This window comes from Carlito syrichta, unplaced genomic scaffold (assembly GCF_000164805.1).
Source record: "Carlito syrichta isolate Samal-C Ts95f unplaced genomic scaffold, Tarsius_syrichta-2.0.1 Scaffold82261, whole genome shotgun sequence".
Classification (NCBI taxonomy): domain Eukaryota; kingdom Metazoa; phylum Chordata; class Mammalia; order Primates; family Tarsiidae; genus Carlito; species Carlito syrichta.
This window is the reverse complement of record NW_007026357.1, coordinates 91,111-114,697: the sequence shown is the minus strand read 5'-3', so window position 1 is coordinate 114,697 and position 23,587 is coordinate 91,111. Positions and strand designations below refer to the sequence as shown.

Sequence of the window (23,587 nt, the reverse complement as noted above, 5' to 3'; positions counted from 1 at the left end):
CTGGCTTGGAAATACCTCGTAGCATTTCTTGCCGTTAGAAAGGCAGAACGGGTTAGATATGGTTCCAGTACTTTAAGTTCTCAGCACTTTTTTGAATGTCTTTCCTACTGAATGATCTTATGGAGAAAAGAACCCCCCCAATCAATAACTCAATTAAAAAATATCCCTGGATCAGAGGAAGCAGGGATTGGCATGTTATTTCAGAAAGCACAGGGATAAGAAGGAATCCAGTTCTTCCTAGGACTAAGGAGTTGCCTGAAGTTGCCTCCAAAGCCCTTGTTCACAGAATAAAATAGTCCCAATTGTGACAAGGTTCAAAATCTTGTTCAGAAAAGTAGAATGAAGAAAAGTGACAACGATTGGCTCCAATATTTATTTTGAACAAAAATGCTAGACCTGATGAGAGGCAGCCTGCTTGTAATTCTGCCTGACAAATGTGTGAAATAGCCCCCAGTGTATCTGTGCACACGCAACTGCTTGTGAAGCCAGAGCATTTGCCACTACACAATGGAGGGCAAACAAGCACCACCAAAGTACTGAGCTGGGCCTACCCTGCTAGACCAGTCCTTAGTCAATGCCAGTCCTCCTTGTTTCCCCTCTTCACCTCCTCACTCTCCTTCCCATTCTATCCCAATCTCTTTCAAAGGGATTAATTCCTATAACACTTCAGTAGAGAGAAAAGGACTTTACTTGGCGGCTTTGGGTTTACAAGATCGTTGGTGAACAATCAGTCTGTCTGGCAGGAAGGTACGCCCACAAATATTACAGGGAACCAGCTGGCTCTGGGCACTTGTCCAAGCAGCTTCAGTTAAGGCATCAAGATCATAGAAACCTTTGGCTGGGAAGTTAAAGAAAAAGAGGAAAAAAAAAAAAAGAAAAGAAGAAAGAAAAAGGTAAAATGGATCAGTTTTTATTCTGGAGTACCATATTCTACTTTGTATGGAAAATATTTTCAGGAAATACCTGTTGACTGAGGCTTCTAAACAAATCTTATTACTTTTGCCAAAAAGAAGAAAAAAAAGTGCTGCTTACTCTTTCAAGGGCTGAGTAACATTAGCCATGAATTAGAAGGTTTTGACTCCTTGAATTTTTAAAAGGGGACGGCATTATTTTGTGTTATGATATGCATTCTTCACTAATTATTAACATCTTTGCTTACACATTATTATCTTGCAAATATAACTTGGCCTTCCTTCAGTTGACTCTAAATATAAGCTTACAAAGGGGAGAGAACATATATTTGTATTTTCCTTTTCTGTAATTCTTCAGTGGAATGTTTTTAGAGGCCAAATCTGACAGTGGAAAGTGAACTTAAGATGAATTATATCCTAAAAATTTTATCATCTCTTCATGGTCATATATACAGAGATTTTTTAATTAAAGTCAAGAATGCAAACAAAATAATCTGACAGAAAGAAGTATCCTTAAGAAAACAACAAAGACAGCTGAGAAATGTATAATCTTTGTTGGCAGAGCATAGGGGAAAAAGGCATATGGCTTTATTTTAGAGAAACAATGTGGGATTGAACTTTAATAAACCTTATTTAAATAGAATGACTTTAGTACATTAAATTGACTATGTCTTAGAATCGCTCAAAATAGGCCCCCAAATGTAGCAAGGCACTCAGAAATATATTGCTTAGTTTTTATCTTTGGCACAGCCTATATTACTTCATTAAAGCCTAGGCAATTCTCATATGATTTCTATCTAATGGTTCACACAACCACAGTGAACCTTAATTTTTTTTTTAACATGCCTGCACCCAGTGCTCATTTTTCGCTTTATGGGAACTTAAACCCCAGCAAAATCTAATATATCTCCTTTGGACAAAGCTAGTGTCACTTTCTATACAGGATAAAAATGTGTATTTTGGGTGCTTTGAAAACTTTGTTGATAAAAAATTTCATCAGATAATCTAGATTCTACTCTGTGGTTGTTGTAAAACTCTCCTTGAGTCACATCTTTGTTAAGAGTGCTTTGGACTAATTGATGCTAAATGACCTCCAAGGGTCCTTCTAGCACTTTAAATCTATGGTTACATGACACTGACTTTTTCATTACTCATGTGAGTTCTAATACAGACTAAAAAATTCCAGAGTAGTCATTGACTCTTGCTTGAAGGTGATTCATCACATTTCTAAGTGTTTTTGCCATGGGGCTTGACTTCAGACCAGGAGGAAGGGTTATGTGAACTCTATGACTACAATGAGTCCATGAGATGGAGATGGTAATATGAATTCTCTTTGCTAAGAGATGAAGGGTACCCTCAGAGATAAAAATAGCATGGGGCTAAGAGAAAAATGTCCAGGAAGTGCAGATGTAGGATCTACCTTTTTTATCTGTTGATAGTAATAATGAATCCACTAGGGCTTTGAAACCAGTCATTCCTCTCACTTCTAGCCTTGTGATAATTATGGTCAAGCAAAGAAAATGATGAGATTAGAAGGGAAGGAAACAGACTTTCGACACCAGATGAGAATTGGGCAAATGCTCTAATTTCAGTAGATGGAGGATGTTTTTCACCTTGCGCTCTTTTCCCACCTGTATGCAAAGTCTTCCTCTTAGAAGGACTGTGAATAGTTGGGATTTAATAGCATCTAGAATTTCATCAGATAATCTAGATTCTACTCTGTGGTTGTTGTAAAACTCTCCTTGAGTCACATCTTTGTTAAGAGTGCTTTGGACTAATTGATGCTAAATGACCTCCAAGGGTCCTTCTAGCACTTTAAATCTATGGTTACATAAAGAGAATGAAGTGAAAATTAGTCCTCTTAAAACCAAGATTTTCCTTTGTGGTGATTTTGGGGATCAACTGAGAAAATGACAACAGCAGAAATATGATAAACAAGTCTCAGCCTGCCTGGAAAATTATTCAATTAACAATTCTCACACCCTAAATGAATAAGCATAAGGCTCTGTGACAAGGCCACATGTATCAGTGTAGTTCTAGTTTCATTTGGTTTGCAGAATACTTTACAAATTATTAACTACAGACATTTAAAAAATCTGGGCATTTCATGTAGATATCTCGATTTCCAGTTTATTTTGAATTATTAAAAGATACAACCACATTGGACTAAATGACACCACCAGCTGGAACTGGGCAGCAGCTGTCTCCTTTAGAGAGAGCCAGCCCTCTGCAGCTCATCATAGTTCTCACCTCCTCCTTCTTTTCACACATGAACCAGTTTATTTAATTTTGTAATCTGACTAGGACCTTGTGAGAATTTGAATTGGTATCCCTGCTCTCTGGACAGCAAAACATACTCATATTCAGAAGCATGACCCGGCATGTCTCCAAAGGTTTTTCAAAGCTTTATGTTTTTAAAATATTTGATAATATACGAAAATAACTTTTGGGAGCTGAGTGTGGTGGTTCATGCCTGTAACCCCAGAACATTGGGTAGCTGAGGTGGGAGGATTTCTTGAGCCCAGGAATTCAAGACCAGTTTGAATAACATAGTGAAACTTTCTCTCCACAAAAAAAAAAAAAAAAAAAAAATTAGCCAGGCATGGTGGCACATGCCTGTAGGCCTAACTACTTGGGGGGCTGAGGTGGAAGGAATGCCTGGGCCCAGGAGTTGAAAGTTGAAGCTGTGAGCTATGATCATGCCATGTACTCTGGCTTGGGTGACAACATTAGACTCTGAAAAAAAAAAAAAAAGGTAACTTTTTGGAAATACTGTAAATTCTAGTGGGTCCCTCCCATGCACAGTGTTTCCAAGGAATAGTGTCTTCATGTCTCAGCATCTAAAGACAATACTTTGGACAAATATTCCATAACTGTTTTTCTTATTTGGTTGTGGCCAAGGCAAAAAATGTTGCTGATTTTAGTCATTTGAGTAAGTAAGAAAATAATACCTCCACTCTTGTAAGTTTGTAGGAAAAAGTCTCCTCTTCTGTGTTTGTCTTTTTTTCTAGGAACTTACCAGTAATTGTTCTGACTTCTGGTTTTTTAGGTTCTGGTCTCCTTAACTCTTTAGGCAACAAGTTGTTTTCATTATGCCATTTTTTCAGACATTGTGGCTCGTGGATGCTAATGGATTTTGTTCCATATTCACGACCACAAATGTAGCAAACAATTGTTGGTGGATGCCTTACCATTGTTGGCTGCAAGTAACATAAAATATCTGTTAGATAAAGTTTAGATTTGGAAATTATATTTTGACATTATAATACATTCAAATTAGCTGGAAAATCATATGATTTTTAAAAATTCTAACCCTCTGGTAAGTTTCACCTTTTTGACAATTAAAAGACAAAAGTATGTTATCTGAGTGATTGAGGTGGAGATGAGGATGTGGATTTGAGAGGAAACAAAGAAGAGCTCCCGGAATTCTCTATATTGGGTTTATATAAAGTGCATTTTTTTCTTCAATAAATATTGATTGATTGCCTTTTGACTATTATACAAAGTATACAAACATAAACTAGGCATAAATCTTCCTCTCAATAACATCAGGCTCTGGTACACCAATATATCTGAGAAATAAAGAAGTAAATGTCATTGGTGAGTTTATAACGACATTGTTGTGCCCATCAACATTTCCTCATGTCAACAACTTTCTACTGCAAACACTTGTGATTCTTTGCCTTTTTTGATCTGGAGTAGTAGGCCCAGCCCAGAGGCAGGGCAGATAATCAGTCACAGATGAGAACTGGTGGATAAATACCCTGCTTCCTCAACAAGGCTGATTCCATAGTCTTCTAGAAGTCCCCACCGGGATTGTATCATAGTTGCTCATTAACACACTATAGAGGCTTCCTTTTCTTCTCTTCCTCTCCTCCCATTCCTTTACTGGGGTATCCTGAGATCACCTCCCAAATACACTATTTGAACGCAAATCCTTTTTTTAGTTTTCTTGGTTTTTCAGGGAACCAAATATAAAGGAGAGTTAAGGATAAGAAGCAACAGAAAATTTTAGCTTCTGTCTAGGATATAGAAAAGCACAAGAAATATTGCTTCCACCTAAACAGTGAGGATAAATTGGATAGTCTGCAGAGTCATAATCTTTGATGCCATTAAAGACTGCCTAAGTTTGAGGATGGATCAGCAGAACCAAGGAAAAACCTCCCATACTCCAAATCTTATAGTGAATACAAGATAGCAGTTGTCTGACACAGAGGAAAGAGCCGGGAAGCTGAGTATGAACCTCTTTAAGGTACAGGCATGTAAGCACTGTCTATGGATGCTCTCCTACTCACCAGATCTTACATCCAGTAATGTAGGTAACAATCTAATACTAGAGAAAGAAAGGAGCCTTAAAAGAAACTTACCCATTCAGCAACACAGAGCCTGTCTAAATTTGAGGGGAGAGCTGGAAAATTAGGCCTTGCATGGAATAAGAGTGATCTAATGCTGAAGGAGGGGTGGGAGCACTGAGAAAAGCTCCCTTTGTGTTTTGGGCATGTAGTATCTACAGGAGTCTAAGAATGCAACAGGAAAACTGAGAGGTGTCCTTGTATCCAGGTCTTATACCAAGCACAGGCTAGGACAGTTTTCCACTGTGGAAATTTAAAGCCTATAGTGCATGAACATAATAACTAAAGCAAAAATGAAGTCCAAACCCTACTATATTTCAGGTTATGTTGACACCACCACTTATACCAGCAGTCCAACAGAAGAGAAAGCATGCTTGACACTGGGTATGAATATAATTTACCTCAGAATCTACTGTTTTCTTTAGTACAATGTCTAGAATTCAATCAAAATTATGAAGTGTAGGCACTCAACACACACGGAAAATAGGATCCATTATCATTAGATAAATACAGAATATAACCAGTTCAAGATGGCCTAGATAGAATATTCAACATAATAAGATACTTATTTAAAAATAATTATAATAAATATGTTGAAAGAGCTAGGAGAAAAGGTGGATAGTATATGTAAATATATGCCAGTAGAAAGATAAAAAGTGGAGAGAGAAAATTATTAAAGAAAACCAATGGGAAATGCCAAAATGAAAAATGTGATATCAGAGATGAAATATTAATTTGATGAACTTTTCAGTCAAAGCCTGCAAAGAAAAAGGAATCAATAAGCTTGAAGACATCTCAAGAGAGATTATCCAAACAGTTACACAGAAGAAAAAAAGGTGAAGGAAAAAATAGAACAGTCAAAATGGCCTAATATATATATGTAATTGGAGCCCAAATGCAATAAAAGAAATAGAGATAGTGGCTGAGAATTTTCTAAAATTAATGAGATAAAAATGTCATATCCAAGAAGCTCAGAGAAATCTAAACAGGCTTTTTAAAAAATGAAACTAGACACATATAGTGAAACTGCTAGAAACCAAAGATAAACTTGAAAGTAGTCAGAAAAAAACAGAAACAATACATACACGCATGCAATAAAACAATGATTAGAATTTTAGATTATTTCTCCTCAAGGGGGGAAAAATGGAGGCCAGGAAACAATGGAATGACATTTTTTAAATGCTAAAAGAAGAAAAAAAAACTACTGTACTATGTCAATTCAGATTTCTATATCCAGTAAAAATATCTCTCAAAAATAAAGATGAAGCCGGGCTCGGTGGCTCAGCCTGCAATCCCTCGCCTTTGGGAGGCTGAGGTGAGTGGATTGCCTGAGCCCGCGGGTTCGAGACCCGCCTGGGCAGCGAGACCTTATCTCTACAATAAATCAAAAAATCAGCCGGGTGTGGTAGCGCATGCCTATAATTCCGGCTACTCGGAAGGCTGAGGCGGAAGGATCACTGGAGCCCAGCAGGTGGAGGCTGCGGTGGCTGGGAGCGGCCACTGCACTCCAGTCTGGGCGACAGAGTGAGACTCCAACTCAAAAAATAAAAAAAAAAATAAAGATGAAATAAAGATACCTTTGGCCAGACAAGGTGAAAGAATTTGTCCCTGACAGACTTACTCTACAAAAAAATCCTAAAAGAAGTTCTACATCCTGAAATTAAAACAATCTTTTTAAAAATACTATTTCTAACTTTTGTACATATATGTGGCTAAATCTTTTATGAAATTTTTAAAAGAATATCAAAAGACATGGAGTTTATTACATATATATGTAAAGCAAGTTATAGTTAACAAGAGCACAAAGGGCAAAGAGTAAAATTGGCAATAGATTGTCAAACAAGTCTTACATTTTTCTTGAGGTAGTTTAGATATAGAATTGATGAGTTAAAGATGTGTCTCATATATATAATAATTACTAATGCACAAAGACATATAAAGAGGCATAATTCAAAATCAATAGGGAAGATAGAATACTAGAAAAAAATGTATGATGAGTTAACTACACCCAAAAGAAAGATGGGAAAGGAGAAACAAAGGACCAAAAAGAAAAAAATGGCAGAAGAATTAAAACTCCATGATAGTTGACTTAAATCCAAGTCTGTCATATTTGCAGTAAATATAGACTAGAGAATACAATTAAAAGGTATAGATTGCCATACTAGAGGAAAAAGCAAGACCTAATTATATACTGCTTACAAGAAATGCACTTTAAGAACACATCGATACAAACAGGTTACAAGTAAGAAGATGGGAAAAAATAGTCTATGTAAATATTAAGCAAAGGAAAGTTGGTACAGCTATAAAACGTAATTGAAATTCAGAGATTAAAAAGATTTCTTCCAGTTGCAAAGATAGGGGAGTCTTTAAGGAGGTATCTTTTGAAGGATGAGTAGAATTTAGACCAAAGGAATGGGAGGGTGAAGACAGTTATTAGAGACTGAGGGAATAGTCGAGCAAAACCTCAGGGACAGGTACCATTGCAAATAATTCAGCTTTCCTAGTGTTCAGTGTAGCACTGAGAACTAGACTCAGACAGGTAGAGTGCAGCCATGTTGTTAACCACCATGAATGCCATACTAAGAACTGGATTTTATTTTGTAAATGATAGGAACGATTAGGCAAGGAATAACCTATAATTGTGCTTCAAGAGTTACTCAAGAAGTATGGGCAGCATCCTTTTGAGCACTTGAGCATTCACAGCTCTGGGGCTAAGAAAATTATGAGTCTAAGGGAATCCCAATGTTTTATTCTGGGTGACAGGGAAGATGGTGATGCCATTTACAGAAAGGGGGGAAATCATAAAAGGCAAGTTAGGGAAGAAGAAAAACAATTTTGTTCTGGATCTGTTGAGTTTGACATAACTGTAGAATTAAATGTGGATAAGTCCAACCAAAACAGAAATATAGGCCTGCAATTTAGGATTAATAGATTTCAGAGCTATTCACATAGAAAAATATGTTTAAATTCATAAATATTTTATAAAAAGGAAGTATAGAGAGTGTACAGAGAAAAATTCCTGGGAGAATATAATAAGGACATTGGACAAGGAAATCTGCAGTTGGAAAACATGGAGAAAGGTTCAAATATGCAGTTAAAGAAACAGGACCTGGAGATAAAATATTCCATTCAGAATTCCAGAAACATTTCTCGTTTCCAGAAAGATGGTGTCATCAACTTTATCAAATACTACAAAGGGTAGTGAGTGGTTAAAAACAGGCTATTCAATTCAGTTATTAGTAGATTATATACCAGTGAGTTTTGAGAATTTTGCCCCAAAGGAGTGAGATAAGACTAAATTGTTAAGATTAAATTAAAAATTTGGTCAAGGAAAAGAGAAATATACTTTCAAAAAACTTGGAGAATGGAAACTTGAGAGATAAACAAAGTGGGACAGAGATTTGTTGTTGTTTAAAGGTAAGGGTGTCTCAGGCAGAGGACAGAGATTGTAGGCCCAAGATAAAATGGAATAATCAGCAGAGAAAGGTCTCAGAGAAGATAGCAGAAGATGGGATCAAGGGCAGAGTTGGAGGTGTTAGCCTCTGGAGAGCTGGAAGAAAGAGAAAGTAGACAAAGTTAGAGAAAGGCATGTGTAGAGAAGTGAGGAATTGCTGGAGCTCACAAAGTTGAACTTAGTCTTCTAAGCATGAGGCAAAGTGATCTTCAGAAAATAAAGAGATTTGGATTCTGGGAAATAGGATAGTGAATAATGCTGGGATAAGGCACTGGGGGAATGCAGTAGTATTTCATTTAGGGAAGAACACTCACTGAATAATGGAAAATGCCTAGTTAAATGAAGCTACAAGACATTTTGGTGGAATTAAACAACCTTTTTTCAATATGCCTTTTAGTAGCACCAGGTGACATGAAAACAGAAACAAACTAAGCTAATGGTGTGGCCTCCTTTGGGGAAATAAAACATGGTAAGTTTTAGCGTCAGTCTTCCTGTAACTATGGCCTTTGGGAGTTTCACCTTGCACAGAGCAAGATCAAAGCCAGAAGGAAACACATTAATGATTTCTGCCTACCAAAAGTAAAAACAGATTCTAGATGAGTAAATTCACAATTAATATAGGCCAAGCAAATTGGAAAATGGAATTGCTTCCAGCATGGTCAAAGTCTTTATAAAACATATCATTTGCGATAGAATATTCTTATCCTATTATTCTATACTAATGTATGACAATAGACTATCTATGTTCATCAAAATAATAGTTGTTTATCCTTCCTAATTATTAACCAGGTAGCAGGCTCTAACAAGTGAAAAGTGACTTTTAAAATATTTGGGAAATTCAGGAAAGGCCTAAGAGACAGTACAAATCATAAGCAATAATTTTCAAGAAATCTAAGTTTCTTACTATTTTTCACGTGTTTATTTATTTAAAGGGTTAATTAGATGCAGATTTTTGGTTTAAAAATGAAAAGGTTTTTTTTTTAACTTTGAAAATAGTGAATTTATTAAAATTCCATTTGGAAAGTATGAGCTAAATCCAGTATTTAACCAAGCATATAAGTAAAATAAATGGCGTGTTCATAAATGAAGACATTCATGTCACATTGTCAGAAGGTTTCCTTTGGAAGGAAAAGTTAGAAGAAAACAGGCAGACACAGAGGCCAGAAGACACGCACAGAAAACTGAAAAGGATGTGGGAGAAAATTAATACCATAAAGAGGCTAAGATGTTCTATATTATATTTTCCAAAGCTTTCCCCACGCTCTATATTTGTGGTTGAACTTCAGCTGAACCTGCAACATACACTATATTCTCAGGTTTTGAACATCTTACTCCTAAGCCACGTTTTGGGGATGTTAAGCAACCCAGCCAGCCGCTGCTGGAGAGAAAAATACATCCCCCTGGATCTGAATGGAGATAAGAGAAACTATTTTATTTTTCATTAATTTTACAAGTGTCAGTTTGAAACTTCCAGGGAAAACTGAGCAAGCCCAACTTATGGTCATTGCCACTACCTCAATTGCCAAGGTTTTCCTGTTTGCTCTCTTTCTCCAGTGTTTTCAGATACGTGTGGATATGTGGGGATGGAGAGGAAAAACAAGAGGAAGAGACTGTAGCCCTGGCAGAATCAGCAGAAGCCCCTCTCTGAGGGAAGATGTGATGGTAGCTTTCAGTGTCATGGTATGACAGAGCGAGGTGGGGCAGTGGAAAGGTAGCCTAGGGGTTATGTGAGGGCAGGGAGCCCTGTCTACATGGGTTCTTGCCCAGCTAGCCAACTCCAGGAAAGTATAATTAAAGGAAGGCAAAGAGGAAGTTGATAAGTCTGAAGTTGCTGAGAACAAAAGATCAGATCAACAGTTTTCTGTAAAGCTTCAGTTATTTTGGTAGTGTGACATTACTTTTCTAACATCAGGATAAAAGACTTTTCCTTTTTAAAGTTAATCACTAGACTTATGGTAAATGCTATTTCAGGTATTTACCTTTTTATGGTAGGCAATGAAATGTCCCTTTACAAAAAAGTCCTTTAGGGCTCATCATGATTTTCTTTTGGCCTTATTGTTTCCTGGGAAAGTTGACTTAGACTGGATATAGACAGAGGCACTTGAACACTTTAGGGAAAGTGTTCATATGTGTGCAATTCCTTTAGTTTATATTCACTAGCTTTTCAGATGTTTTCAATTATTTTGCTGGCCACTATTGTTTGTCATATTATTTTCCATGCAGCGTCTTTTTCTTTTTATAATGTCTCTTCTCGTCAGGAATGCCTTATGTTCAATGTTTTAGGCCAGTTCTGTCAAGCATAAAGGGAAGTGGATATTAAGCAACATTTCTCCTAATCAGTATGTATGACCTGTCCTGTTATCCATTTATTGCTATAGTGTAAAATAAATAGTCATAATATCATTAAAGCAAAGGAGAAAAAATAAGGACCAAGAAAAGAGGTTGGTTTGATGGAGAACCTTAAGAGAAGTTTTGATAAAAGAGGAATGAAGATAGTTGTTTCAGAGAACCTAGATTAAGATACCTATATTTCAAATAGCTTCATATATCTCCAGATGACTTCCCTGACAGCTCAGACTGAAAGGAAACCACAGTGAAATACACAACTCAGTAACAGAATGTATGGTAGCAGATATGTCAATTGGTCAGAAGGGAAAATATCCTTAGCACTAATTTTATGCATGAATTATAATGAAAGATATAATAAAAACTAAAATGGAAGTCAGTACTAGCAGTTTTACAAAAGATCAGAAACACTCCCCACTTTTCATTTCTTATATTAATTCTAAGTGATAATTTGCAGTGTGAAAGTATAGTTTTGTAATGTAATTCACAGGAGAGTTAAGAGAACACGTAGATTTTTGGAATGTCATTGGGAAACGGAAATTAGTAAGAAATGTTTATGGGGCAATAGTCCCCTTTGAAAATTTGATAAATGTTATGGTCATCTCTCTAGAAAAATGCACATGTATACAGAATTGTGAATATGATTTCAACTGATTGGGTGAACTCCTTAAAACTCGTCCATTGGCTTCAGGAAGTTAGCTACTGGGTCTTTAGCCAGAGCTTGTTTTTTTCTTCAAAAAGATGATTATTTGCTTAAGGATTTATTTGACACCATTTATATACCTCAAAAAGTTGAAGCATGCAAGAACTTATGACTTTAGGGTGACCCTAAGTACTGCTTTGCCTAGAAAGGCTCTATTATACCTGTTGTTGCCTTCACTAAGTATTAATTGCTTCTCTTTTACTCTCTAAAGAGTCCCTATTTCATCAATGCATCAGACAGCCGCCCTACCTCTAAACCCCTTTAAAAAACATCCATAAAATACATGCAATCTATGTGTTGCAAAAAAAAAGCTAAAAAATATCGAGGCTATGACTAAAAGAGTGGCAATTAGTATATTTAAACAAACAAGGCAAAATAACTATAGAAACTGTAGAGATGGGAATATGAAAGGAATACAACTTGACAAATAAAAATACTTTAATTATCAAAATTGACAGGGGAAGGAGAGGTACAAAGAAGTTAACAACACTAGAGAATGAAATAGTATCTTCTGCAGTAACTTGGTTGGAATCTGAGAACATCATTCTAAGTTAGCTAACTCAGAAACAGATGTTTTTGTTTTGTTTTGTATTTGTTTAATACCGCAAGTCCTCATTTGTAAGTGGAAGCTAAACTAAGGATCTGCAAAGACATAGATAATTGTATAATGGACCCTGAAGAATCAGAAGGGTGAAAGGGGAAAAGGTAGAGGGGCAAAATGTGCATAAGTGTGTGTGGGGGGTGGGTACACTTAAAGCCAAGATGAAACTATTTGTACCCCTCAAAGCTATTGAAATTTTTAAAAACTCCTTTAAAAAAAAGAAGTTAACACTACATTCCTCACCTTTCATATCAGTCAATTAAAGCAGTGTAAAATTAAAATATGAAGTTAATATTTTACAAATCCTTTCATAATTTATTTTTGTTTTTTGACTTAGTGTGTCCTTTCAAAACTAAATTTTTTGGCCAGACATAGTGGCTCACACCTGTGATCCCAGCACTTTGGAAGGCTGAGGCAGGAGGATCACTTGAGCCCAGGACCTTGAGACCAGCCTGGGCAATTAGTGAGACTCTGTATCTTTAAAAAAAAAAAAAAAAAACAACTAAATATTTTAGTGGGGAAATTTTTTTTGAATATCAGTAAAATCATTAATTTCACTTTGGTTTCTTTTTGTCAAATCCAAGTAAAATTAAATGTGATAGCTCTATCAATAAAAACTTATATAATAATCTTGCTTCTGTGAAAATGTATGCATCTCTCTCTCTCTCTCTCTCTCTCTCTCTCTCTCTCTATATATATATATATCTGTGTATAAAAATATCTGGAATGATATTTACTAATGTCAAATTAAGGGGAGTGTTTAATTTTTGTCCTAATCTTTACATTTTCCTAATGGCTTGAATTTTTATAATTAACTTGTATTATCATTTTTACAAGAATAATACAGTATAAAAGAAATCAGCTCCAGAGTCAAAACTTAAGCAGAGAGTAGGCAATACAATTAGTCCTAAAGGTAAAATCAAGTGTAGCCTAAATTACATCCTAAAAATTCCTTAAATGGCTCATATGAAAGATATTCAAACATCATGTATATAACACAGTTCAGTATTATAGTGAATTAGTAGTTGGAATTAGAATTAATATCATGAATGCATACAGCTTTGCACAGCATAAAAGTACAATGCTGTGACATAATATGAAAGGCATATTTGGTCTCTGCTTCTAGTTCCTGAAACAGAGCTCCCCAAACCCATGTAATATCCTGAGTGATAGGGGTGATAGGAATGTTTTTTGGTGTCTTTGATCCTTGTCCTCTGTTCCTGAAACAAGAGTTTTTAAGACCCTTAGAATCTCCAAGAACGAGGAGTACCTTTTTTGTGCTAATGGTGGTTGGGGTCCCTAGCTGAAGCTGGTTGATGGAAAGACAAAGGCATGATCTGAGAGTGAGACGTCTCAGCCCCACTCCCTCACCTCAGAGGAGGGGAGACGGGTTGGGGATTAAGCTTATCACCAATTGATGTAATCAATCATCCCTATGTAATGGAACCTTCATCGAACTTCTAAATGAAGGGATTTAAAGAGTTGCCAGGTTAGCAAACACACTGAGGTGCTGGGAGGGTGTTGAGCCCACAAGGGTCATGGAAGCCCCACACCGCTTCCGTATGTCTTTCTTCATCTGGCTGTTCATCTGGATCTTTCATAATAAATACCATGATAAAGTGTTTCCCTGAGTTCCTGAGTTTGGTGAGCTGTTATAGTAAATTACCAAACTTGAAGACAGATCATAGGAAATCCCATTTTTTTAGCCAAGTTGAACAGAAGTATGAGTAGCCTGGGGATCCACTAGTTGTGATTGGCATCTGAATTGGGAGGCAGTCTTGTGGGATTGAGGCCTCAGTCTGTTGGTTCTGCACTGACGTTGGGAGCTAGTGTCAGATTTGAATTATAGAACAGCCAGTTGTTGTCTGAAGAGTTGGAGAATTGGTTGTTGCTATGGAAAACACACACACACACACACACACACACACACACACACACACACACACACACAGTTATCAGAAGTGTTGTAAATAGTTTTTCTTTAAATGCAAAATGAAAATATTTACAGTATTTTAAATTACATTTTTCTAAGAATACTATTTTATTTTGCTAATTGTTTATAGTTGAATATGCATCAATTAAGTGTTTATATGATAAAATGCAATTGAAGTCCCAGAACTTTGTTCTATGACTTTAAAAGGCAGAAACATAGGCCTGGAATACAACTCTTCCAGGTATTTTAATTTTGTTTAGACTGTTTCCCTGACTTGGATGCATTAGTCAGGAAATGAACTCACGGACCCTAAATGGGGTTGTATGGTATTAGGTATCTTATATTGAAAAGTGCCAGTCAAACGACAATTTGGTGGCTGGGTGGACCAATCATCCCTTGGGTCCTGTATTACCAATTTTAGCTGGAATGACAAATCACTAAGTAACTTTCAGTCTCTCAACTATCTCCCTCCTCTTTGCAGTTGACTTTTTGTTTAGACTTGGCCTATCTGATGTGATCTCAGTAATTTTTGTGACTCTCAGTGGCTACAGAATAAAGTTGAAACACTTCATGCCGACTTCAGCCAGGGCCAACTTTAGCCCTATGAAACAGATCATCCATCCACACCAAACTTGACACCATTCTCCAAGATGGAGGCCACAATCTTCAACTTTGCTGTCTTCATGCCTTCTTTTATCTACTCCCTCTAGTACCATGCATTTAATTGAGTATAGCACCCTCACCGTGCTGGAATTTGTGGGATGCCCCAATTACTAACTCTCCTTAATTATGAAGACAAACATATAAACTACTAAATAAGTTACAAGGCAAAATTGATCAGTGCCATAGGACATTGGCAGACATATTGCCATAGGAGCCTGAAATAGGAAGGGAAGAGTTTTTGACCAGAAGCCAATGAAGTCGGTGAGATCTGAAGTGGGTTTGTGAATGGGTAGAACTGTTCTGATGAAGGAGAATTTCCTTAAGCAAATAGACAACATGAGCTTTCCAACAACTGTTTGATAGTACTGTAGTATGTTAACATGAAGGTTTAAAGCCCAGAATGGAAAAACTGGTTAGAGAACAAGGACAAGTCAGAATTAGTCTGTTCAATATAGAACTGAAGCATGAGTGGTTTCAGCTTGAAACTTTGACTTCCTGAGAAAGAAGTCAAACCTTGACACCTTTTCTAAGTATCCCCTGCCTCCTTGTCTCCCTCCCCCACTCCATCCTAGACTCCAACCTTCTGTCAGAAGCTGGCCGTATGTCAATAGTAAAGATCTGACCCATAGTACTAGAAGGAAGGACTTTCACTGCCAAGAGGGCTGCATCAGCCAAGTTAAGGTGGAAGGTAGACAGAGCACCATAAAAACACATGAAAATTGTTTTGGAATTGTGTTGAGACCTGAATGCAAGGATGAGGACTTCATATCTTTGAGAAAGATTCAGATTAGGGAATGGGCCAGATGGGACAGCTTATAATTTTTGTATACTATAACATCTTGGTTATCTCATATTGGAGAAATGCACACTGGTTCAGCCTGCACTGAAGCAGACAGCACTCTAAAGGCATAATAAAAACACTAATGCAACTGGAAACATCCATGAATAGATCAACAATGTAATACAGTCATTCAAAGGACTATTAGCAATAAAAAAGAACTACTGCTACTTACACCAGTGGATAAAACTCAGAATCATTATGCTGAAAGAAGCCAGACACAAAAGAGTGCATGCTGCATGATTACATTTATATAAATTTCAAACTAAACTGTAGTGGCCAAAAATCAAATTAGTGGTTGCTTAGAGGCTGCAGGTGGAAGGAGGGATAAAGGAGTGTAAAGAATTTGGGCGCAAACAAAATGTTCTGTATGTCTTGATTGTAGTAGTGATATCACAGGTGTATAAAGCCATCAAAACTCACTGAATTTTTTTTTTTTTTGAGTTGGAGTCTCACTCTGTCGCCCAGACTGGAGTGCAGTGGCCACTCCCAGGCACCGCAGCCTCGACCTGCTGGGCTCCGGCTATCCTTCCGCCTCAGCCTTTCAAGTAGCCAGAATTACAGGCATGCGCTACCACACCCGGCTGATTTTTTTTTTTTTTTGATTTATTGTAGAGATGAGGTCTTGCTGCCCAGGCGGGTCTCGAACCCGCGGGCTCAGGCAATCCACTCACCTCAGCCTCCCAAAGGCGCGGGATTACAGGCTGAGCCACCAAGCCTGGCTCTGAATTACATTTTCAACAAACACAGTTTATTGTTTGTATATTATTTCTCAATACAACTGATCTAAAAACATGAAGACATAGGTTACTTGGGTATTTTTTCATTCTCATACTCATGCAATGCAGTCAGTTGAAAGTCAGCAGTACACATTTTCAAAGAAATTTCCAAATCAAGCAATGGGAGTGATTTTTTTGCCTGGAACTAGGGAATATTTTTATACGATCTAGATTATAAACTCCTAAGAAGTTTTCCAGTTCAAAAATACAAAACATACAATCACAAAAGAAAACAAAGAAAAAGTCTTAGAGAAACTCAGAAAATATCTTATTCAGGCTTCTTTTTCCAGAAATATTAAATTTGTTTTGCCAGAGAAAGTGCACCAGTTAGCAACTCCATTTACATAATTTTTTTCTGGAAAAGTTTATAGACATACAGTAGGAAATAATAGATACTTGGGTTTCCAAAAGGGGGATGGGGGTCAAAACATTTCCTACTGGGTGCCATGTTCACTATAGTCATGCTAGAAGCCCAAATCTCACCATTATGCAATATACCCATGTAACAATCCTGCACACATACCCCCAGAACCTATAAAAATGAAAAGTTCAATTCCAGAGTACCAGAGCCTGAGTCCTACAGCCAGCCATGAATGCCATAAAGACAGGACTCTCCATCTGTGCCCATATTCATGGTATCTCGTCTATCTGAAACACAGCTTACCAGTTTCTCATCTTCCAGCGTGAGGATCTTCAAGGTTCATTAGTATGTAAGTGTGCCTGGGTGTGTGTGCACAGAAGACCTATATATAAGTTCAGTTAGTCACCATCTCCAGCTGACTTTAGAGATACTGAAAGGATCCCCTTGCCTCAAACTCTGTCTTTGTATTTTTCTTGCCCTTGTCCTTGTTTACTTTCCAGCCTACAATTATTTTCTTTAGGGTCATTCAACTCAAGAAGAAAGAGACAGCTGAGAACTTTGGCTGTAGGAAGTCACTCGAGCAATTATCTGCTACCAGGGAATGGAGGAAGCCTCTCGTATTTATATACTGGAAGGCAGTAGTTTGCTGGATTTATTAGCTGTCATTGAAGCAGTTGATCTGTTCTTTTTTGATGAGGACAGTTTAGTGCGGCTTTACCAAAGGAGCTATATCAAATATTAAAAAGGTCTTTTTTTTATTACTAAATATATATACAAATGAAATGCCTGTTTCCTTTTCCCAAATAACCTGCTTCATACATTACTTGGAAATATAAATTTTTTAATGCAGAAAGTTTAGTGATTCCTTTTCAGGTTGCACCATAACATCCCTGTATCAAAACAGTCATATTCCCTATGTTCATCTGAGGTCATTTGTTAACCTAAGAGTCAAAGGGAACTCAGGGAACTTAGAGGTGAAAGAACATCCTGAAAGGAAAATAGCTCGTATAAGTCTGAACCACAATTTTGAGCAAATCAGCAAAAGACACTCCTACCTTCAGACACTTTCCAACCATATGGTTGTAATCATTAATCTGTAATAATACAAGTCACAACATGTAAAATTAAAAAATGATGACCGTGGAATAGACAGACAGGATAATCCTTACCCTGTCTCATGAATGGACCTAGAACTGCCCTATAGATCGATGTGTACTTTGTCTCTCAGATGGAGCATGACAGGTAACCAGCACAGTATGGCTAATATCTGGATTGAATCTGATCTTTCTCAGTTTCACAAAAGTCAATAACACAATGGGATTCTGAGTATTGATATTGCGGTTGCATTGTGAGTGGAAATAAACCAGAGATGTTGACTGAAACTACAAATGAGATTGATTCAGATGAGACCTACATTCAATGAAAACGTATCAGGAGAAGAGGGCTGTCTCTAAGAAGGTGACTGAATTGTAGCTCAGAAGTATTTGCTGATTACCAACAATGTGCCAGGCGCTGTGCTAGATGCAGAACTGGGAACTAGCCCTGAGAGTAGGAATTGCCATATTCAACCACCATTATTTGGAATTTTCTCTGGGGCAATATAGGTTGACAGATTCCTATCTGGCATGCACAGAGTCCATTCCACCTGAAATTATTCAAGAAAAGAGGGGCACAAGAGGGAGTGGGTGACAACGGGACCTTCTGAGTGGAGGAAGCATCTTGACTTCTCTGCCCACTGACATGCTTGAATTCATTCGGATTAGTTTCAAAACTGCTCTCCAGATGTAGAATGTTTCTAGGACCTTGAACTTTTTTGCAGGCCTTTGAAATTCTCAGAAGGTTTGGCTTCTAGGTGTCTGATCCAGAAGAACGTTCTCACTGTTCTGGAGACTTTCACAGGTGATCCAGATGGTGGTAAGTTACACTATGCTCAGGCATGAAGCGTGCATGACCCCGGTCCCTGCTCACAACCATCACACAACCATGTGGATTCTGACAGCATCACAGATGTTTTCTCATGACCCAGGCTGTCCTCTTTACAGCTTTTAACCCAGACTACCCCAGAGTACTGTCTCTTCTTGACTTCATACTCTAGATGTGAGGATATAAAATGATGCACCAACAGCCATTTCAGCAAACAGGTCTGTTTCATTTGACCAGCACAATGTCATTAAAACTTTTAAATGTGAATATCTATAGGTGGGACTTACTCTCCAGTATGCCACAAGCTCCACCATTCCCTATTGCCCTCTATGCAGCCTGCTCTCCCTTGAAAGCATTTGAGCTTGAGACTCTGAGCTGCCTCTTTTCCCAGTCCCTCTCCCCACTTATCTCCCCAATAAAAGGTATTTGCTCTATATCGCATTTCTAAGAAATGGACTAACTTTATGGTTAACTCACATTGATGTGCCAATTGCTAAAGAGAGTCTGTTACCTATCTAGGAAATCTTTTTTCATTTTGGTTAGGAACTTGGTGTCTTAATTCAAAGGAATCTCTGAATGTAGGATTAAAATTTTTTTAAAAACTTGCCAGATAGTAGAGGAAGTATTTTAGAGAAAAAAAAAACCACGGTGACACATTAGAGAGTGTCATACTGAAGATTCCTTGATCCCTTTGAATTTAAGCATGCTGACAATTACAACAGAACCTGATAGGAGGCTTGACACCTATCCTTAGGCAAAATAAGGCATGAAGCTGATTTCCAAGACTGTGTGCACAAAGTAACCATGTGTATTCACACCATTTCTCTCTGAGGACTTTTGCTTTCCCCACTTTCAACTGGATCCCAGGTTGTCAAAAACAGGGCCCATCTTGACAGGGTGTGAGAGAACTATGTGATTGTGCCACCGTGAGAATGGATGTCATTCCATCAATGATTGTTCATCTTTCTGCATGATAAAATTAAACACAGAATTTGAGCCTTAGCTGCTGTTTTAGATTTTCCACACTCTTGATCCCTTCCATTAGGCCAAATAATTGAGATATCTGTGGTGAGTGCACAGGGTATATCATAGAATGCAGAAAGTTTGGATGGGGAAATAAGAGGGAAAGTTCCCCTCCCTTCATACTTGATGAAAAAAGAAAAACTCTTAAAAATCCTTGTGTATATGCAATATTAAAAATGTCTGACTCCAACCTGAGCAATACAGTCAGACTCCGTCTCCACAAAATAAAAGAAACAACCAGGCATAGCGTATGTACCTGTAGTCCCAGCTACCCAAGAGGCTGAGGCAGAAAGATCACCTGAACCCAGGAGGTCACTCCAGCCTCGGTGACAGTCAGACCCTGTCTCTCTCTCTCTCTCTCTCAAAAAAAAAAAAAAATGTATCTGACCAAGTAGCATAATAGCAGTTATCAATTACCTAGAATTTACTAGGCAGTAAGCCCTGTACTAAGCACTTTATGTACTTCATCTCATTTATTCTCATAATAACCCTCTGGACAAAACGCATTAAACTCATTTAGCAAACCAGGAAACTGAGGCATGTAGTGATCAGTAAGTGAAAAAGTCAGTTTTTACTCCAGAAAGTGAGTCTTCTGACCCTACCCTTCACTACACTGCCACTCCAAAGGGGACAGGGAGGAGCTGGCAAGTGACAGTTTGTCAGACACCATCGCAGGTCCTTTGCAGGTATTTTCTTATTTCAGCCTCTCATGGTGGGAGCTGAGGCTTGGGGAGGTGAAGTAACTTGCTACAAAATAAGTGATTTTATTGCACATCTATGATCTATGATCTAGGTCTGTCTGATTCCAGCAGCTTCTAGAAACATGGAGGGATATGGACATTAGTAGTCAGTCAGTGGTTGTCAGCCTCTGCTTTACGTGCCCAGAATCAGCCATTGGATGGATTTGAAAGAAGCCAATATCACAGCTTTCCTAACAACCTCAAAAGTTCATTCCTTTGGGTCAAACATTGCCGCCTCTAGATACTTTTTCAGAAAGCAAATAGTCCTATGAGAGACATTCTTCCACAAAGAAGTTTGTCATATTATCTCCATCCCCTTCCAACAATATCAAAAGGTAGGGGTGGGGGCATGCAGAAGGTGCTAAAAGGAACCAGGAGATTAGAATATGCCAAGGACTCATTTCCCTAAAACAGAATGTTGTTGTTAGTCAATTAAAACACAAATTCAACCAACTTGACTGAGTCTGAATATACACAATTAAGTTTCTACTCCCTCAGGTGTGTCTTACACATGCAGACAAAGTATAAATAGAATTTTAATATATAGGAGTAACTGCATAGTTCTATTGCAAATCTCAACAATTACAAAGTTCGATTGTCTAGAAACCACTGGTATTTCACCATTTACTTCTGGTGTTTTCAGACAATTCTACTCAAATGTCACATCTGGAAGGATCGTTGTTTGGAATTAAATTGTTTTTTGGAAATAACTGGATGCCACGTAAAGGAATTTTCCAATTCAGCCTGTCTATTGGCTAACTGTAAGAGAGTCTGTTGCTTATGATTTGGAGTTTTGTTTTGCTCCTTTTAACAATAAAAAAGATTTTTGTAACATAAAAAAGATTTGCCATTTATTTGAAAATGCTGTTGATATTAAAGTATCTTCATGTACTTGATGTTTTTAAAAAAGACCTATTGATGTTTTGAATATATGCTTGACATTTTAGTTATTTGGTTGTTCATCCTGAGATACAAGGCTGAAAAATATAGGTCAAAGAACCAATTCCAAATTAGTGTCTATGAAAGAAATATAGTTTCCTAACTTAAATTTTTTCTTTCACATTTGAGATAAAACTTTTTTTTCTGATACCTTAGAAGAACATTGGTTGGAAGATGAAATGTTTGAGGTATTGATTAAATCTCTTGCTATAGTCTTACCAGAAATGACTTTTCTTGAAGGAAATGAATGGAAGATATTCCTGGTTGGTTTCTGTCATCAGTTTGGCAACAGGCCTGACTCTCATGGCCGGATGGCTTCTAGGTCATGGGGTAAAATAAAGCAGCAGGGAGCAATAAGGGAAAGACAGGAAAACACTGAGACTTAGACACTCATTTTGTCCAGCATTTATAGTTAGAAAAGATAAAAAGAAAGCATAGATACTATCTGACCTGAACTTGGAAGTTGGACTAGTTCCAGTACCTGATTTGTCTATACCTTACGTGCTAGAAGGCTCTGAGATCAGGAAGAAGGCCAAGGAATGGAGTCTTCCAATAAAAGCAAGGCTATCACTCGGGAAGGGGCAAAAATAACTTCAAGAGACAGATTTTTTGTTTTTGTTTCAATTTCTAGTAGAGTTGTTGACATCAATTCCTTTCTATCTTTGCTTTCTGTCCTCTGTCTTCAATTTTCTGAAGCTTTCAGTTGGTACTAGTGATATGTTTGTGTTTTCACCTTCTCTTTTTACTGGTAGCCTGGCATATGAGAGGTACTTGGAGGACTTTAAAGATGGGATCATGGCATCAGAGCAGGTGCTCAGAGTGGGAATATTGGAAACTTACTGAGTTCCTGGATTTGCTAAGCCCCACTTCAATTTGTAGGTCATTTCTTTATATATAAGACAAACTCATGGATGTAAATGTTAGAGAGAGCAAGAGATGTAAGAAAGAGGACCAATAAACAATATAAAGGAAAAGAGACGGGATCCTAAGTGAAGTTCTCTCAATCCTCCACCTATTCATAAAGCTGAACTTGTGCCTCACGTGGAGCAGTGAGGTTCTGTTCATGGGACAGTCACCTCCATTTCAATAAGGACTCTCTCTGGGTTGTGTGGCACTGACTTTGGTGGGTGGAGTTCTAAGAATTTTGGGAGAGATTTTAATTGTTGACTTTGGAATTTAGATTTTTAAGAACCATGTATTTATTTGGTCATTATATTAAGATTTACTATGTATCTATCACTAGGAAATGTGGATGTGTTTGGGACTGGACGCAAGGTAGGGAAAAGGCTTATGAAGACATGAAATCATTTAAGCTAGTTAATCTTTTTAGGCCTAACTTATATACATTCATATATAAGTTAGGCCTAAAATTAACAAAATCTACAAAAAGATTTTGCAGATTTTGTTAATTTTAGGCCTAACATATATGAATGTATGTGATAATCTCCTCTCACAGAAGTTACAATCAGTATTTTTCTTTCTAGGAAAAGAAAGTCACATGGGAGAGCCCCAATGCAAAGAAAATTCATTTTTGCTTTTGGATTTAGGATCTGGGAGAGGAGTTGGTATCGATCATGGTCTCTCTTCCCACTGATATAAGACATGTAATTATAAGTTGAGGCTAATTTTTTTTTAATTACATTAGACTGCAATTTATACAGGTGAATATTGTCATTTGAATGTTATATTAGGAAGTTATGTATCACTGTTAGATTATATTTCACTGATGTGCCTGCTCTAAAATTCGTAACTCCCCTCCCCAACACCCATATTCCTTACATGCAATATATACACACAGATTCCTTTGGGTCAATTCTAGAACCAACAGTGTAGAAGAGAACTGGTCATGTTACCTCAATGTTGTATTTTGTAGACCTGAGAGCCATGGGATCACAGAATGTTGCCCTGGTATGCAGGCATGTTTGGCACCAAGGAAAGATGAAGAAATGGCACATGGCACTGGACATTAATAGCCCAGCTGTCAGCATCATCAAAAGACAGTTTGTGAGGTCGAGGCTGGT

At 37.5% G+C, this 23,587-nt stretch overlaps 1 protein-coding gene across 1 annotated transcript; it reads right to left on the bottom strand.

Moving 5' to 3' along the window:
• Positions 1–670: 670 nt before the first annotated feature.
• LOC103257982 (zinc finger protein 474) lies at positions 671–23,500 on the bottom strand. The gene is made up of 3 exons (XM_008055685.1): positions 23,420–23,500; positions 3,931–4,111; positions 671–838 (listed from the first exon to the last, which is right to left on the bottom strand). Exons 1-3 carry the CDS (start codon positions 23,450–23,452, stop codon positions 687–689), a joined length of 366 nt encoding a protein of 121 aa, XP_008053876.1. The 5' UTR covers positions 23,453–23,500; the 3' UTR covers positions 671–686.
• Between the last annotated feature and the right edge of the window lie 87 nt (positions 23,501–23,587).

Bases quoted from the DNA above. Each gene is read 5' to 3' on its own strand.
- LOC103257982 (XM_008055685.1), bottom strand. From the start codon at position 23,452: ATGGCTCTCAGGTCTACAAAATACAACATTGAG. The intron at 4,112-23,419 runs GTAACATGACCA...TGTTACTTGCAG, and splicing joins CTACAAAATACAACATTGAG to CCAACAATGGTAAGGCATCC. The intron at 839-3,930 runs GTAAGTTCCTAG...TTAACTTCCCAG, and splicing joins AGAAGTCAGAACAATTACTG to CCAAAGGTTTCTATGATCTT.